The sequence below is a fragment of the Juglans microcarpa x Juglans regia genome, chromosome 6D (genome assembly GCF_004785595.1).
Source record: "Juglans microcarpa x Juglans regia isolate MS1-56 chromosome 6D, Jm3101_v1.0, whole genome shotgun sequence".
Classification (NCBI taxonomy): Eukaryota; Viridiplantae; Streptophyta; class Magnoliopsida; order Fagales; family Juglandaceae; genus Juglans; species Juglans microcarpa x Juglans regia.
In genome coordinates, this window is record NC_054604.1 from 35,095,695 (window position 1) to 35,112,758 (window position 17,064).

The 17,064-nt window shown below is 38.4% G+C and overlaps 3 protein-coding genes and 2 long non-coding RNA genes across 5 annotated transcripts; 3 read left to right on the top strand and 2 right to left on the bottom strand.

Annotated features, from left to right (window-relative positions):
- The first annotated feature begins 107 nt into the window (after positions 1-107).
- On the top strand, positions 108-3,121 carry LOC121235268 (lanC-like protein GCR2). Its single transcript, XM_041131596.1, has 6 exons — positions 108-319; positions 531-709; positions 1,462-1,573; positions 1,679-1,795; positions 1,902-2,216; positions 2,576-3,121. The coding sequence occupies exons 1-6, from the start codon at positions 152-154 to the stop codon at positions 2,912-2,914; spliced, it is 1,230 nt and encodes a 409-aa protein (XP_040987530.1). The 5' UTR covers positions 108-151; the 3' UTR covers positions 2,915-3,121.
- On the top strand, positions 716-1,291 carry LOC121235272. The gene is made up of 2 exons (XR_005934555.1): positions 716-872; positions 958-1,291. It is a non-coding gene; the product is annotated as an uncharacterized LOC121235272 (long non-coding RNA).
- A 1,136-nt stretch (positions 3,122-4,257) lies between the features above and the next one.
- Positions 4,258-6,791, bottom strand: LOC121235273 (protochlorophyllide reductase, chloroplastic). The gene is made up of 5 exons (XM_041131599.1): positions 6,576-6,791; positions 6,302-6,400; positions 5,167-5,695; positions 4,683-5,041; positions 4,258-4,591 (listed from the first exon to the last, which is right to left on the bottom strand). The coding sequence occupies exons 1-5, from the start codon at positions 6,627-6,629 to the stop codon at positions 4,436-4,438; spliced, it is 1,197 nt and encodes a 398-aa protein (XP_040987533.1). The 5' UTR covers positions 6,630-6,791; the 3' UTR covers positions 4,258-4,435.
- A 1,959-nt stretch (positions 6,792-8,750) lies between these two features.
- Positions 8,751-16,645, bottom strand: LOC121234812 (WD repeat-containing protein 44-like). The gene is made up of 7 exons (XM_041130922.1): positions 14,449-16,645; positions 13,332-13,422; positions 12,838-12,995; positions 12,682-12,733; positions 12,475-12,557; positions 12,212-12,305; positions 8,751-9,713 (listed from the first exon to the last, which is right to left on the bottom strand). The coding sequence occupies exons 1-7, from the start codon at positions 16,105-16,107 to the stop codon at positions 9,118-9,120; spliced, it is 2,733 nt and encodes a 910-aa protein (XP_040986856.1). The 5' UTR covers positions 16,108-16,645; the 3' UTR covers positions 8,751-9,117.
- Positions 8,967-10,109, top strand: LOC121234813. The gene is made up of 2 exons (XR_005934454.1): positions 8,967-9,107; positions 9,270-10,109. It is a non-coding gene; the product is annotated as an uncharacterized LOC121234813 (long non-coding RNA).
- Positions 16,646-17,064: the final 419 nt, after the last annotated feature.

Genomic DNA, 17,064 nt, shown 5'->3' on the forward strand with positions numbered 1-17,064 from the left:
ATGCAGGCCCCTCTGGTGGTTAATGAGGGCCCCGTGTAGGCCCAAGTAATCTTAAAGGAAAACCGAGTAAAAATGAGACTTTATATATATTTTTGAAATTTTGTTTGGTAACATATTTGATAATTATCAACAAATTTCCAGAGAGACGGTGATGGCAGACCGTTTCTTCACAAACGTACTGCCGGACTTTGTAGAAGAGACAGCAGAGAACGAAGCAGCCTCTGAAAGAGCCAGCGACTCACTTTCGAAACTCCTACATCTTCCCTACAGATCACTCTCGGAGAGGCTCAAAACTTCAGCGCTAGACCTCAAAGAAGCGGTACCCACAACACTACTTGGAGGTTTCACTGAAACTGAGCGTTTGGAATTTGTGGATTTCCACGGTATTTTGGGATTTTAGGGATGCCCGCCAAGTGAAACCTTCCCCTTTTTCGGTTAAATATTCGCTTTGGGTTTTGGGTTTATGGGGGTCTTTTTGGGGACTCTGGAATGTCTCCTATGGAGTTCGGTTCTAATTTTTTGGGTTTCAGGTGGTGAGGGAGACATGGGGACTGAGTGCAAAGCGTGTTCATGATTATACTCTCTACACCGGTGCTCTTGGGACGGCGTACTTGGTTTTTAAAGCTTACCAAGTTACCAAGAATCAGAATGATCTCAAACTGTGCTCTGAGCTTGTCAAGGCTTGTGATTCAGCTTCTGGAGATTCTGGGTACTCTCAGCCTTTCGAAATGAGCAGTTTTTTTTTTTTTTTTTTTGCAAACCAAGATTGTTTGAATTGATTGGGATTTTCGGGCTATGCACAACTATCAGCCTTGCTTTGTTTTTAGTTTACCCTGAATTCGGTTCGGAATGAGCAATTTTGATCAACAAAGGTTGTTGCTTGATACTATGTGATTCAAAGTGATATTGCTTGAAGCAATTGGAATTGTGCACTCACTCGTGTGCTAGCTTACGCAGGATTTTGGATGCATAGTACACGGAAAATTGGGGGGAAATCCGCGCCCAATGATTGGTTCAGTCTTTTCTTGTTCCATTTTAGTCAGTCTACAGCGATGCATAGTTTTTAGTTCTTTAGTTGAAAAAAATATTGTGAGTTTTTTTCTTTCTTTGTTTTGTTTTGCTTTTAGTTTTTGTGACATAGGTAGCTCAAATTGGCTGCAACCTTGCACCTACCGCGAGTGCAATTCTAGCTTACCATATGTTTGAAATGAGCTAATTAATTCAACTAGGGCTGTCGCGCAGATTGTAACGTAGCTTATTGCCTGAGAAAGGAACAAATCGGATGAACTAGGGTTGTTATGTTGTATACTAACTAGAAAAGATAAAAATAAAAGAAGGGTTGGGTTGTCATTTGAACCTTAGATTGATTACTATAGTGCTGCTTCCAATTCTAGCTTACCTGCCATTGCAAATGAATAATTTAACTTGATTAGTTTTGTTTTGTGTTGCATGGGATTGCAGGCGTGTGACATTTATATGTGGAAGGGCTGGCGTTTGTGCTCTTGGGGCCGTCATAGCGAAGCATGCTGGTGACAAAAGGCTGCTTGATCACTACTTGACACAGTTTAAAGTGGTATTAATCTCATATTTAATCTTTATTACTTTAATGATAATCTCCTTAGAAGTTAATATCTAATCATTTATATGAATTTGAAATTCATTTTGCCCTCGTGAGCAGATTAAACTGCCCAGTGATCTGCCAAATGAATTATTATATGGGAGAGCAGGATTCTTGTGGGCCTGTTCATTCTTAAACAAGCATATTGGTAAAGACACTATATCTGCTTCCCAAACAGTAAGATATTTTTTTTGTTTCTCTCCCATATCTTTTCAGCTCAACATTTTTAAATCAGAAGATAAGAAAAAACAAAATCTACCAATTTGGATTTTCATTTATGAAGAGAACTGCGGTGAATGATATAATAAAGGCTGGTAGAAGACTGTCAAGCAAGGGAAAATGTCCATTGATGTATGAATGGCATGGGAAGGGGTACTGGGGTGCTGCCCATGGACTGGCAGGGATTATGCATGTTTTGATGGACATGGAACTGAAACCAGATGAGATGGAGGATGTCAAGGGCACCCTACGTTATATGATGAAAAATCGTTTCCCTAGTGGCAATTATTCTTCAAGTGAAGGAAGTGAATCAGACCGTCTAGTGCACTGGTGCCATGGTGCTCCTGGAATTGCTCTTACCCTTGTGAAAGCAGCTGAGGTAATCCTTATCTAACTTACTATATTCACTGCTAACTTATCTAGCTTACTAAATGGACAAAGTTTCTGGATTAATAGCTTTATGCGCAAACCTTATGATAAGATCACTTGAAACTACCATCTTCTATTTGGTAATAGAGTTGGTAACAGCGAATGATGAGCTTGTAGCTGGTGATATTCTTTAAAGTATTTTTTTTTTTATGACGGGGAACCACTCCACAGCAGAGTCCTTAAGACTCACTATTCTTAAAAGTGAAAGGAAGTAATCTGCCATATAGTAGACAAAAATCTATTTTCCATGTAACATCCAGACATGTGAATTGTGACGAGTGTCTTGTTAAAAATATTTTAAATCATCAGGCTTTTGGAGCTGATGAGTTTCTGCAAGCAGCTGTGGATGCGGGAGAGGTGGTATGGCACAGGGGTCTGCTTAAGCGAGTGGGAATTTGCCATGGCATCAGCGGGAACGCCTATGTGTTTCTATCACTCTTCCGATTAACTGGTAATGCCAAGTACTTATACAGGGCAAAAGCATTTGCTTGCTTTGTGCTTGATAGGGCACAAAAACTGATATCGGAGGGGAAGATGCATGGAGGTGATCGTCCTTATTCCCTGTTTGAAGGTATGGGAGGAATGGCTTATCTTTTCTTGGACATGACTGAACCATCTGAAGCCAGGTTCCCTGGATATGAGCTTTAAGGTGCTTTCTACTGAATAAATACGCCAAATATGTACGAGTCAGCTTCTGTGTACAAAACTGTGACGGAACCTGTAAATATGTAAAATGTTTGAACTTGTATATTTGAATTGTCCAAGCTTCTCTTGCACTTGAGTAGACAATGAATCCAGAAAAATAATGAGCGGAAGATTTTTTCCCTGTGGATTATTATTATTATTATTATTATTTTCTCTGATTATTATATCATGACTTTGGCCATGTGAGCATCATCAGCAACTGCCTTACATTCCCTCGGGGGAAAAACAAACATTGATTTACATTCAGTTGGGACTGCATTTATGCTTAAAAAAAGAGGTTGGTTGAGTGTGTTAGGTTGTGTTTGGATGTTGAGTTGAGTTGAGTTGAGTTGAGTTGAGCTGAGCTGAGCTGAGTTGAGATGATAAAATATTGTTAGAATATTATTTTTTAATATTATTATTATTTGGAGATTTGAAAAAGTTGAATTGTTTATTATATTTTATGTTGGGATTTGAAAAAATTGTAATAATGAGTTGAGATGAGTTGAGAGATGTTTGGTAACCAAACGAAGCCTTAATGTACATAACCTGCAAAGAAAGTTCAGTATTTAAATGGCGTTAAAATTAATGCAATACCTAGAGATTAGGTTGCGTTTAGACGTTGAATTGAATTGAGTTGATAAAATATTATTAGAATATTATTTTTTTAATATTATTATTATTTTAAGATTTGAAAAAGTTGAATTGTTTATTATATTTTATGTTGAAATTTAAAAAAATTATATGATGAGTTGAGGATCCAAACCTCTGAAATTCTTAGTCTCATTTGGAAGGAATACTGAGAAAAAAATAATTATATCTGTTAAAGCTTCGGATTCTCTATTACTTTTCCTGTGCTACAGTGGTCAACAAAATAATTAGTTGTATGGTTTCCTAAAATTCCAGAGATGGGTAATATTATTATCTGAGTAATGCTAGTGCCACCAAGAAAGTCTACCAAAATATTGTACCGATTAGTTTTTTTTTTTTTTAAATTAATCATTTGTATGTATTTTTTTAGTGTTTTTTTTTTTAAAACACATACATTCTTACATATGCTTAAAAAAAGTACAACGTATACTGTCAATACCTTTCTTCGGTGGATTTTCTCGATAGACTATATCATCTTCTTTTTTATTATTCTCTCTTCAGGAAGAGATGGGTGGTTTTGTTCAGCTATTATTAGCCTCAGATATGGAGGAAGAAACCCGGACGTTCCTCGCAAGTTTTAAATCGCGCGAGTCAGTCTTCCAAAATTAGGACAAAAAGACTAAAAAAGCGCAGCTTCCGGGATGTTGGTGCTTTTGCAACAATAGTGACTTTTATTGACAATTACAAGAAGTAAAATCTACTTCTACAAGAGAAAATTGTTTACAACAACACATCCTCCGAGTCCAAACTCCACACTCGAGACTGGATACAGTCTCTCTGATATCATCCTCTCCCACATCAAAGTTAAGTCGACGAGGATCTCAAGGTTCTTGATTAGGCCAAACCAACAAGTTTCTCACTGATTTCCCACACTTTCCGAGCCTTATCTGCATTGCTAGCTTCTTGAGATAACTGGTTCTCAAATGAAGCTGAATCCTTGTTCCAGCTCCAGTAAACACCAGACTTTGTTAAGCTCGGATCGCTCACAACCTACATTAGAGGCAACCGGTTAAAATCATGCCCGACAAAAATCAAACATATGCAATATGAAGAATCAGTGCTGTTTCTCTACTATCCTTACCTGAGCGAGTCTTTTCCCAGATTCTTCTTCAGAGACAAAGCCCTTGGTGATATATTTCTGGAATGGTGGGAAGAGGAGCCTGAACAAGGGGATGTGCTCCCTAAACAAGCCTGTTGTGGCAATGCAACCCGGGTAAAGGGAAGCAAATGTTATGCCTGTTTCCTCGTGGTAGCGCCTGTGGAACTCTTGCATGGTGAGCATGTTGCAGACTTTGCTGTCCTTGTAGGCCTTGGCACCATCAAAATCTCCACCATCAATCATGGCCGAAGTGTTTAGCCCAGTTAAGCCCCCTGCAAGTCCCCTCATATCCCCGAGATTGGCCTTAGGAGGTACATTTCCAGCCAAGGTATTTGTGTTCCCTGATTTGTTCACAGTCAGCACATAAGTTTTAGTGACAAAATTGGGTTACAGATTCGGAATCAAAACACTATCAGAGAGACAAGCAGAATCTGAAACTTGAGTATTATTCAAAATGAATCGGTACCAGTAATTGAGCCCACAATGATGAGACGCTTTGATGGGTAGTCAGATTTGTTCAAGTCCTCAAGCAGCAACCGTGAGAGAAGGAAGTGACCGAGATGGTTAGTGCCAACACTAAGCTCAAACCCTTCAGCAGTATATGTAGGCTCCTTAGCAGTTGGCAAATAAACGGCTGCATTGCAGACTAACACATCAAGTGGCCGGCCAGACCGCCGGAAGTTATCTACAAATTGACGGACACTGTCAAGCGAGGCAAGGTCTAAGTGCATTATGGTATAATTTTCCTTGGCAATGCCAGCTGATTTAGCAGCTCTTTCGGTCTTCAGAAAATCCCTGCAGGCCATAATTACGTGCCATTTTCCAGTTTCAGCCAGAGCCTTGGCTGTGGCCAGACCCAATCCAGAGGAGGCACCAGTAATCACAACACTGCCCTTTCTGAGAGTTTTCTTCCCCTCTGGTGTAGTCTTATTGACTGCTGGAGTTGTAGTCACTGTCTGAGCTCGAACTGTCCCGACTCTTTGCTTAAATTCACTCTGCAATTAGAAGTCACTTGCGTTATAGTACACACAGAAACCGATAAACCATTTCGTTCCATTCTCATAAACCAAGAAAACAACAAAAGCCCCTGCTTTGTGATAATGTATAAAATAAATAATAAAATCTACTTCTTTTTAAACGGAACAAGTGATGATTTTACGTAATATTAAAATAGAGGTTCTTAATTTGAATCATGAATCTACATTTTATCCTATTTAATTAAATATTTCTATCGGCTTAAACTTTTAGAACAGGGGCAGTGATTTCACACTTTGGACTTCAATTTTGAAGTTTTAAACATCAGATCTTAGCGTTCTCCTCCTTAGATTATGGATTAGAGGAAATTGATCCTTCCCTGTCAGCCAAAGCTTTAGACACAAGTGCCACTTTATCATTTCTACTAGTGAATAGTTTGTGTATTCCTACAATATTTGCAGCATTATTTGGCTAATTTGGCCACTTTAACATTTCTCAATACAAAAAACTCGTAGCATTATCATAGTAGAACATAAGTCATTGCTTAGCTATCTGAACAACGGTGGATCAGAAACAAATTATTTCTCTCTGCAAAGAAAGAAGTAATTGACGTTGTTGCAAACTACCTTACACCTTAATGCAGAAGAGCTGAAGTCAGCTTTGACAAGCTCTGAGAATGAAACTCCAAATAGACTCGAATCCTTGGAGGATGCACTGCACTTGCCCTGCAAATATGAAAACCTCCAAAATATCAAATCTGGTAAGTTGTTTTTGAGGGCATGTTTGGACAGAAAATTTAGGAAAAAAACATGCTTCTAAAAAAAATAACGTTCGATCCAATGATGGCCCAAGTAACCAGTAGAAAAAGCTCCTTTAAAGCATAGCAAAGTAATGACAAACCTCTTTTGGGATGGAGAAGGAAGAGGAAACCAGAGAGGTAGCCTGGAGAGCCATTGGTAGTTTCAACAGCTTTGAATTGGGTTTTCAAATCCTTTATTACGAGTTCAGAGCAGAGTTTGGGGTGACAAAAATGGAGCTGAGCATAAGCATTCGGAAAGGAATTCAAGTAGTATTTATATAGAGTTGTTCGCTGATGCGTGACAAAACAGCATAACATTTTTGATATGGGAGGCAAAGAGGATAAGATAAATAGCAGTATGTGAGTCTGCCACATCAATCTCAAGCAACCAATGAGGCTTCGAGTCTTGGATTTCCATAGATATTTTTTATGCTTTTTCTTTAATTACCGTATGATTGATGGGCATAGAAGGGGATAGTCTGGTCCGCTCACCAAACTCCAAAGTGCTCCACCCCCAAGGCATGGGACTGAAACCTGAAAATACTGTAGAAGGATAGGGTATGTGGGGCACATATTTTGGACTGGAAGTGCAATTTGAGCCAGGCTTTGGTTCATCTGTTATGGCTTTAATGCTGTTTAGCCCCTATAATGGTTTAAGTGATTGTCATGGGTCTACATGGCAACTTCGACAGGCCCGTAGCTTTGGTGGGGGAGATAAGACAGCCCCAAGATTAAGCGACGTGGACGTGATAATAAGAACACTAATGATAATGGGCTTAGCCCAAAAGGCTTAATTCCATCTCATAACGATAAATAATCATACCGGGTTTCGAAATTCGAAAATATAGTAATTGTAGGCGTGGAATTTCCATGAGAAATATAATTTCAAGTATTTTTAGGCGCTTTTCAATCTGGCTAATATTCATTACTTTCTTTTTACCCTTTCTTCTTTTAACTTACATGAGTGAAAAGTTCAAACTTTGAAAAAAAATAACAAAAAACTTTATTTGAAACTCTTAGAGTCGATTTAGATCAAGAGATCAACTCAATTCATCTCACTACTATTCATAAATTTCAACTCACAAATCTCATTACTATTCACAAATCATCTCATCTCTCAATCAAAACAAGGTGCTTGGTTTGGATAGCAATATCCTCCTAATTCATCTCATCTCAATATCCAAACACTGCAAATACCACAAACACAAATACTTTTCAATTTTAAATATTCAAATTTTTCATTTAATCATTACCCAATTATTAAACTTTCCTAAACTTCAAAACGAAATACAAAAAAGTAATTTAACTTTTTTAAATTACTAAACAAAAATTATATTCTAATGATTGTTTAACTTTATAATATTTTTTTTTAACTTTCTCTCTATTTTCTCAAAACTCTTTAAAAGATATTAACTCAAACTATTTCATTATTATTAACAAATCATCTCATTTTATCTTTCTATCCAAATGGTTGGGATTATAGTTCATCCTAATGAAAACTCGGACTCAAATGTGAGTGCGCTTTAATTTATATAGTTTGACCTAGCTAGGAGGGAGTAAAATCAATGTTTTGAATATACCGTTTTGGTGACTGTTTCGGTTAAGGCATTGAAATGAGATATTTCGGTATCGATACTGTTTCAGAATAATCTATATATAAATAAATTATATATATATATATATATTATAAATAATCTGGTCTAAATTGTGGGGTCAAAAAATGAGCGAAATTCGAGAAAATGAAAAAAATAAAAAATAATAGCCAAAATTTGTATATTAGTCGAAATCCGATATATCAACTAGTACCGGCCGGTTCAAAACGAAATTCAAAATTTTGAGTAAAATATGCAAGTAGCTTTCAAGACTCAGCTACCTATTATTTATAATCTACTGTTTCTGCCCCATACTTCTTGGAGAGTTTTTCTCTACATAAATCGATGTGTCAACAGATTATTAATAGTAAAATTCATTATAATTTCAAAAAAACTAAAATACCAATATTTTTTAATATGGCTAATGTGAAAATTTTTCACATCCGTTGTGTTTATGTGTAAAAAAATAAGAGTTCTAAAACGGCGTGGACTCATTTAAAAAAATAAAAAAATATTAAACTTATATAAAAAAGAAATTTAATAATATATATATATATATTTAAATTAAATAGGCGACATTCCAATCCTATCTAGCATGACAAGTTTAGCCGGAACTCCTGAATCTCAAACCTGGCCCATCATAAGCGAACTTAAACACAGACGGATTTCGATGAAACAAAACCATTGAAAACGAACCGTAAAAGAATTTTCATTTTATAATTTCAGTAAGCTTTTTCCATGCTCATAACTCTACAATTTCCGATTACAGAAATTCATCGGTTTCAAGATTCAAGGTGTATTTTTTTTTCCCTTTTTAACAAATCTATTCTTTTTTCTTTTTTTTTTTTTCAATGCTCGGTCGGACTGGCTCTTCATCTGCACTCCACATCCGGCTAGCAAATGAACCAGAAACAGAACACCGCTAAATATTACAAATCTCACCCAATTCTCTGTACAAATTTTGCCATGTAAGGGGGGAAGTGTTAAGAGTACTGCCTTCAGTAGTAGAATCAACTTGTTTCCCCCGAGCTCGAGGTTGAGGTTTGGCCCCTTATATTCGAACTGGCAACCCAAAATTTTGAAAAGTTCTAATCTCCCCTCTAAGGCCAGCAGTTATAATCACCAAACCCCAGGCTGACACGTTTTGGTTTACCCCATTGAAGAAATCCACACTGACACGAGGGCTGCTTCGATTCCTGGTAGGTACAAGAAGTTTTTCCTCTGGCCATGTTGCTGAGATTCTATCAAAAAAGTAACTATTGGTTGCACTAGAGATCGTTCCATGAAGTGGACTATTCGAGCAGCCGGATGCAGATTGCGAACCGCCGTTAATCTCCTCAACAGGTGTAGGCGGATGATTGGCTGTGGAGACCTCATCAAGGTTGTTGTCAAGCCCATTTTGTTCCCTGCAGTAATTATCTTGTAGTCCCCAAGAGTCACCCAAGCCAGGCCAAGGGATGGCTGCAGACACATCTTGGCAGTGGAAATGTTCATAGGAGTGCGTTACAGTGACACCTTTGCTCCTATTCGGTCGGGAATCAGCTTCGTGTTTCCACACAAACACACACGAATCCTCACTGGCGGAGACAACATATTTTCCATTTGAAGTGAGGGAAGCTGATATTTGACTGTTTTGGTTACGAAAACCTGTCACAGAAGGCACCAACTGATGCTGTCAAAGTTGTTCAACTCGGAATATGCATATGCCAGTACAGTAAAATATTAAGGTTCGTGAGTAAGGTGCCCAAATGCATACATCATTATACATTCTGCATTTTGTTCACAACTTCTGTTGCAGTTTGCAGAACTTAGAATTCTAATCTTCATGCAATTAGAATGGGAACTTAAATTATGGAAATCTGTTCAATGGCCAATAACAGAGAATGAGCTTGAAGGACTCGGTTTCCAATGTATTTCTTGTCTAAAGATGTAATTTTAATTTAATAAGAAATCTAATGACCACGGGATATAAAAAACCAGTGAGACAGACCTAATTTGCATTGTATCATGGCTAAAACCATGTGATATCTGTACAACTGATAACTCAAAAACGCAATAACTTGCACCTGAGTTTTACATCTTAAGCACGGGCTCTAGCACAAGAATTCCTACTTTAGTGGTGCAGGATACACCAGCAGATGAGCTTGAATAAGAATGAATGTTAACCCACAGCCATCACAATCATATAAATTTGAACAAACCAAGCGCAGGAGTCCATCGTAGTATCATAGTATCAAGATATTGTGTAATACATACATAGATCACTCATTTTCTCTTTCTCGTTTCCAACTTATGAGCCAGCTTTACATACTCCTAGCATTTTCAAAGGTCAGCAACCGATTTCAAACTATTTGGTGAAAACCATTAACTCATCAACTCCGTTCTTATAAAGAAAAGCTCCTCCACAGGTAGTTTACTAAATATAGCAGTTAATATAACGTGTCATCACTGTCTTGATTTCAAGTAACAATTATTTGAAATCTTAATTAATAATCGACTCCTCCAAAAGGAAGGGTATCTTTTGGACAGTTTACCCACTTGCTCTACAGGTGAGCACCAAACTACTCCATGAGTGTTCATTGGATTCAGATGTGAGAAAATAGGGTTGGCAAAGATAGTTGGCAGATGATATTAGGGTGTGAGAAGGTGGGATTTAGGGCCAGTCCAATGGATGAGAGAACTGGGTGGTGAGGGTGTGAGAAACTGAGGGTTTCTATAGAATGTATCAGACAGTTTGGATATGGTTAAACCACCAACATCCAAACCAACTTTGACTTTTTCAAACCCCCAAACAGAAACAACCTGTGATGGTCAAAAACCGACCAATGGATCTAGATACCACAACCTCTCCTTCCACTAATTCTTATAGGGAGAGGAAATATTAATTGAGCTAGAGCTCACTGGCTAATTTACTTTGAAGCTTGTCTCAATCTACTAGTAAACAGGCCCCTTGCATATATGCTTCAAGTACTTCCAGTAAACACATCCTGCCTTTCAGCATCAAAGATGCAAAAAATCTAGTTGCACAGTTTAACTATATTAGTTGGGAACCAATGAATATGAAATATTGATTGTCAAGATCAATGTAATAAGGAACTTCTGAACATCTAACCAGGATTTGGAAGAAGCTTTGGAACCCAGGGAAACATCTTTCACTTTACAGATACTGTCCAATATTCATAGTAAAGGGAAAACTGTTTCAAGTTGTCAACTGAAAGTACCAATACTTAAAGAGCCCTTTCACAGTGTTTATGGTTAAGGTTGCAAACTGGAAATTGGGAGCTCAACAATTAAGGACATATCTAAAAATTAGGCTAAAAAGAGCTGATGGACAGTCACAACCATATGCTGTTAGAAGCTTCACCCATGGGCAAAATAATTATATCAAAGGCTGGAAAACAGTGAAGAAATAAATAGGAGTTAGAGTGCTTTACATCACGTAAATACTATGAATCACTCGTTCAACTGACAGTTCACATTGGATCTCAGGTCATCTATTGCACTTCCTAATTAGGGTTCTTTCCGCCTTCCCTCATGGTAGTTGAATGCTATTGGTCTTTCTCACTGTAAAACAAACCTTAAGAAACTTTCAAAGGCAACAACTTCTGTTCGGATGCCTTTTGACAAAACAACATTTCTATTAGATGTAAGTGCACTCCACGAATTATTTCTAATTACTACTAGTGTTAGTGAATGGGCATAGAGCACTAGAATAAAATAGATTGAAGAGAAATAAAATCATGTAGGTAGGATTCACTACAGACAATAATCTCCAAGAAGTCCCGAGCAAAAAAAGATAGTACATATTGTAATTAAACAGGCTATTCAAAACATTTGCAACAGGTTATGGTAGTCCACAGTGTGGTCTTCTAAATATTAAAATTTGACTTATTGTTGACCAGGCTATTAGCCCATGGTCCTTCCTAGAGATCAAATTTTTGCAATCTTTTATGAGTGACGAATAAAAAATCATTCCATTGATAACTTCAGGAAATAAAGAATCATGTGAATCAATTTCTTGCATTACTGTCATATTAATCAACTTAAACAAGTTTTAGATAAATGGATTCATGACTTGAACAATTTGATGTAGCTGAAGGAAAAAATAAATAAATGAAGCAGCATTTTATGTATTTTGTTATTACCTTTAAACTTGTGAACCAGATCAACACTGTCAACAACCCTAATTCGTGAATCTGCACTAGTGATGAGAACTTCTGATGAACTTCCTGGAGCAAACTGTTCATTTGAACTGATCAGAAACTGAAAAGATCACACAAACTTGCGGCTCAAAGTAAATATAAAAATAAGCTTTGCAGGGGAAAACTGAACAGAGCAAAGAGCAAAAGGGAAAAGAAATCATTCATGTTCTTCATAGCAGAATGTGATGGTAGGGCCACTGAATTACCTGGAAACCAGTGATTTTCTTGTGATTAGATTTTTTCTTCTTGTTCTGAAGATTGATTTGATTTTTCTGTTGCAACTTATTCTCTGAAAGTATGAGCAGATAGAGTTATTAAGTCATGTGCAATACACTTGACTAAACCAGGCAAGCCTGCATGCACGCAACAACAACACAAACATACTAAGGAGAGGGAGCTGTATAAACTCATACCAGATGTATTATACAAACGGCAACTCCCCTTGTATGAACCAACTAGTGCACCCTTCAGGAATCAACAAAATTCGTTGAGCTAATTGAATGATGATATTTTTCACAAATTCAACTTGTCTTTTACGTAAAAAATTAGGCATATTAGCCACAACCAACCTGACCATCTGGTGTATAGCAAGCAGCAGTAACCATCTCATGCACATCATTCCAATCAACAACCTGACGATCAGGAATGCTCCATATCCGAACCTTAGCATCTAGGGATCCACTGATGAAGTATCTATCATCAACAGGATTAAACTGGATGCAAGTTACTGTGTCAAGGGAGATCCAAGAAATAGTGTAATTAGCGGTATACAAACTAGCTCACTGAAAAAAACGGGGGGAAATATATTTCTGGTTATGAAAAGCCCACTTTTATAATAAATCAGTAAGTGATACCTCCAACTAAACTAAATTTCATTTATTTGAGTGTGAAATACTATATTTTCTTATGAACCTAAAAGTAAAGCTAGCTTGTTTCATCCATCAATGAGATATATTGGTCCTTTACTTTCTTAAGGAGCATCCATATCAATGGCCAATATTCAACAGGTACAAAAGAGAGGCCGAACAAAGAAAAATAAAGACATCAAGTCACATTGACTTACCATAATCGCTGTGTGAAAAAATTTTCAAACAAGCCTCGCTAGACAAATGCCACAGCCGCACTGTTTTGTCCATTGAAGATGAGAGCAAGTGCTGAAAAAAGAAGGCACATTTGTAAGTCTATATTTGGCTCAAAATTCTATAAAATGTTCAATTAGTTGACTTAGAGGTGCATATTCAACTTCACAGTATCCAATACATATTTATTTCAGAAACGTCCACTAAGTCTTCTGAAAAAAGGCCAAATGCAAACTGCTGAACGTTGCATGAACAATAGCATCAATTACCTCCCCCCAATAAACATTTTTTTTTTTGGCTAAGTCCCCATAATAAACATTTAGTCACACTAATTGGTTACGAGTAACCAGGCCGTACACACTAGCTGCCTGGCCATACTCATGTCAACAGGACATTACCTGAGCTAGCAGACACTTCAAAATGGTGATCATCGGAAAACAGAAAAATATAATGCTTGGATGTCTACTTGCAACGACGGCCATTCCCAAGTCCATAATATCTGGCTAGCTATCCATCAAATCCAGTATTCAATGTAAACTATAATAAAAACAGAGTGCTAAGTGAAACATTTTTTAGTACTTTTAAGAAAATACCCATAAACTACTCATAAAAAGGGAAAGATCCATTAAACCCAACAATTATATCCCCCCCACACTTCCAATAAAATACGAATCCTCAAAGCTATCTTACGAGAGAAATAACTCCTGCAGTAACTTGTGCTTACAAAGTGAGAATTGGACATTTAATCCAGAAGGCAGCTATGTTGATGATGTTCTCGTGTTATAACTTTCATCAATCATAAACAGTTAATTAGTTCATAAGTTACTCAATAGCACACATTAAGTGATCGTAAAACCTTTACCTGTTAACTAAAATCAACCACATGACTTCCATGATGGATCACAATGACTATTTCTGTAATTTTCTCCTCAGGATAGTAGTCTAAATTCAGCGCTGTAATTTTGTTATGCGAGACTTGGACGTGCTTATGTAAATAAAAGACCGAACACATCAAACAATGACATAGAGGAGCTTCACTGTTTGCTAAAAAGAAAAAGAAAATAAACCATACCAATAGAAACATAAAAAGTAGCAACTAACCTGTGACTTGGACCATGAAAGGTCAAGCACATCATCAAGATGTCCTCGGAATGAACAAATCGGTTTTTCTGAAAGCGAAAACACGGTCTCTGGCACCACAACATGATCCAAGCTCAATGATTTCCGGCTCATTGATGACCTCCCCCTTCTCTTTTTTTCTGGATGATTGTCCATACTTGGCGATAACAAAGTTGGTTCCGGCGACCCATTGGCAACAAAGAACAAACTCATATTCCCATCATCCGGTTTATCCATCAACAGATCCCCCTTCCTATCCGACTCCACAACCTGCCAAACATGAATAACGCAATCTTCACCGGCACTAGCGAGATACTTCCCATCCAAACTAAACTTAATGCTCCATATAGACCCATTATGTGCCCGTATCTCCTGGCTCTTGTAGAGTGCCGTGAGCTCTTTACATGACTTCCCATACTGCCTAACCTTCACTCTCTCCGGCCCATGAAACGAAACATCCTGGCTATCATCTGTGGCAGAGCTCGACCTCCGCCCACCCTTCTCGGATGAAGTGTCCCTCTCATCACTGCTCCGCCTCTCTTTCTGACCGGTCACCGAGCTCGCCACACTCCTTATGCTCTTAAACCAACTCCCTTTCTTCTTCATCTTTGCGCCGCTCCCATCAACCCCATTTGCATTCGAATCCGAGCTATCCTTATTTCCTTCCTCAACATTCTGCCGCCGCATCAATTCTTGAACAATCGGCGAATGCCCAACACTCATCTCAAACTCCTCCATAGTCAACTGCCGCCCAGTCCCTACTTCCTTGAGCTTGTTCCACGTCCCATCTTCCCTAATCTCGTTCACCACAAACTCCTTCCCATTATCAAGGTTCTTAATCAAACACACCTTTTCACTTTCCCTCCCTACCCCATTACAATCCAAACCCTCCACCTCAACTTCCCCACCACTACCACCTGCATTGCTATCAAAATTAACATCCAAACCCACCGTTAAATTGCCACGGATCTCATCCACCTTTTTGGAACTACTCTTCCCAATGGGCGGCTTATTCGGCGAAGCAGCGGCTCTCGATTCTCCATCACTATTACCGCTCCGCGCCTTAACAAGAACAGCGTGGTTGCATTTATAACTATCATCATTATTATTTACAAGAGAAACCGAAGGAGAAGAAGAAGGAGTCGAAAGAACTGGAGGAGCACAAACTGAGGTTGATGTGGGCCTAACATCAAATTGACGATCACTCCCGTCTGATTTTGATCGAACCATGGTGGACGCACTGGAATGATTAGTCAACCGATCGGAAGACACCGATCGGCCAATGTCTCCACCGAATCCGAAATCTCGGGCGGGTTTATCCCGGGACAGGGACGGGTCGTTGCTGAGGCCCATTTGGCGGAGAAGACGGGAGCGGCGTTCGGAGACGGAAGAGGGCTGGGAGATCCAGACATCGTACTTGTTGGACGTGCCCATTGGGAATTTCGGTACCGACCCATGATTGGGCGAGGCCGAAAAAGAAACGGTGTCGTTCTCCTCGTTATCGGAGTTGGAGTTAGAGCAAGAGCAGGAGGAGGAGACGATGCGGTCGAGAGATTCGTAGTAGCACTCGTTGTCGTCGACGCTGTCGTTATCGTTGTCCTTGTTGTTGTTTTCTTCGTCGTCGTCGTCGATTTTGCTCATCGTTTAATACTAATACACCTCGCGGGCATTTCCCATTTCAATGGAGAAATGCCCGGGGATCAATTGGATCCGAATGCCCGACTCTGTCTCTATCTCCGTGAGCCTGAGGCCCCCTTTCTGTCAGTGCGTAAAACGGCGGCGTGTGTGTTCGATCCGGGTGAGTTTTGAGGAATTCGGAGAGGATCGGACAAGAGGAGATACGGGTTTTGGGGTTGGAAGTTGGAACTCAGATCCAATGAGAGATGGAGGGGGTTAGAGGAACGAAGTCCAATGCTGTGGGGAGTTGGGGTTTGGGCAATGTTTTTGTGTGCGTACAGACAGAGAGACAGAGAGAGAGGGTCTATATTTTCTCTTTTTCTAATGGGAAAACGTGGGAAAGTGGGAAGGAAATGGAAAATGCAGATCAAAATGGATCAGAATTTTGAAGATGGAAATTAAATTTAAAAAAAATAAAATAAAATAAAAAAATTGATTGGGTTGATGGGTATGATGATGTTGGTGTTGGGTGAGTTTATTGGGAGCCATAACTCTCTTTTGAATTTAATGTTGGGATCATGCATGCTTTAGCCATAATAGGTTGATTGATATTAGATAGGATTATAACTTTTGCCTTTTACTCTTTCTGCTAAAACATGCTCTTTCTTTTGCTGTCAAATGTGGTGTGGTTCGTGTAAATCTTTCTTTTTTGTTCCCTCTTTTTAAAGTTAAGGGCGCAGATTCAGATAGCCATTCCTTTCAAAACAATTGTCAATGCTAATATGAGATTTTGGATGCTACTTTTGTCTTCATCCTTGTAATTTAATTGTGATTTTAAGGAGTTCTGACTTTTCTCTCTGGTAATTAGAGTTTTGTTATGAATACTTAACCCTCCATAGTGCAAAATCACATCGAGACATTGATTATTTTATTCTAGTATTACCCTAAAATAATCAGACATGACAATCATGTTAGGTGACC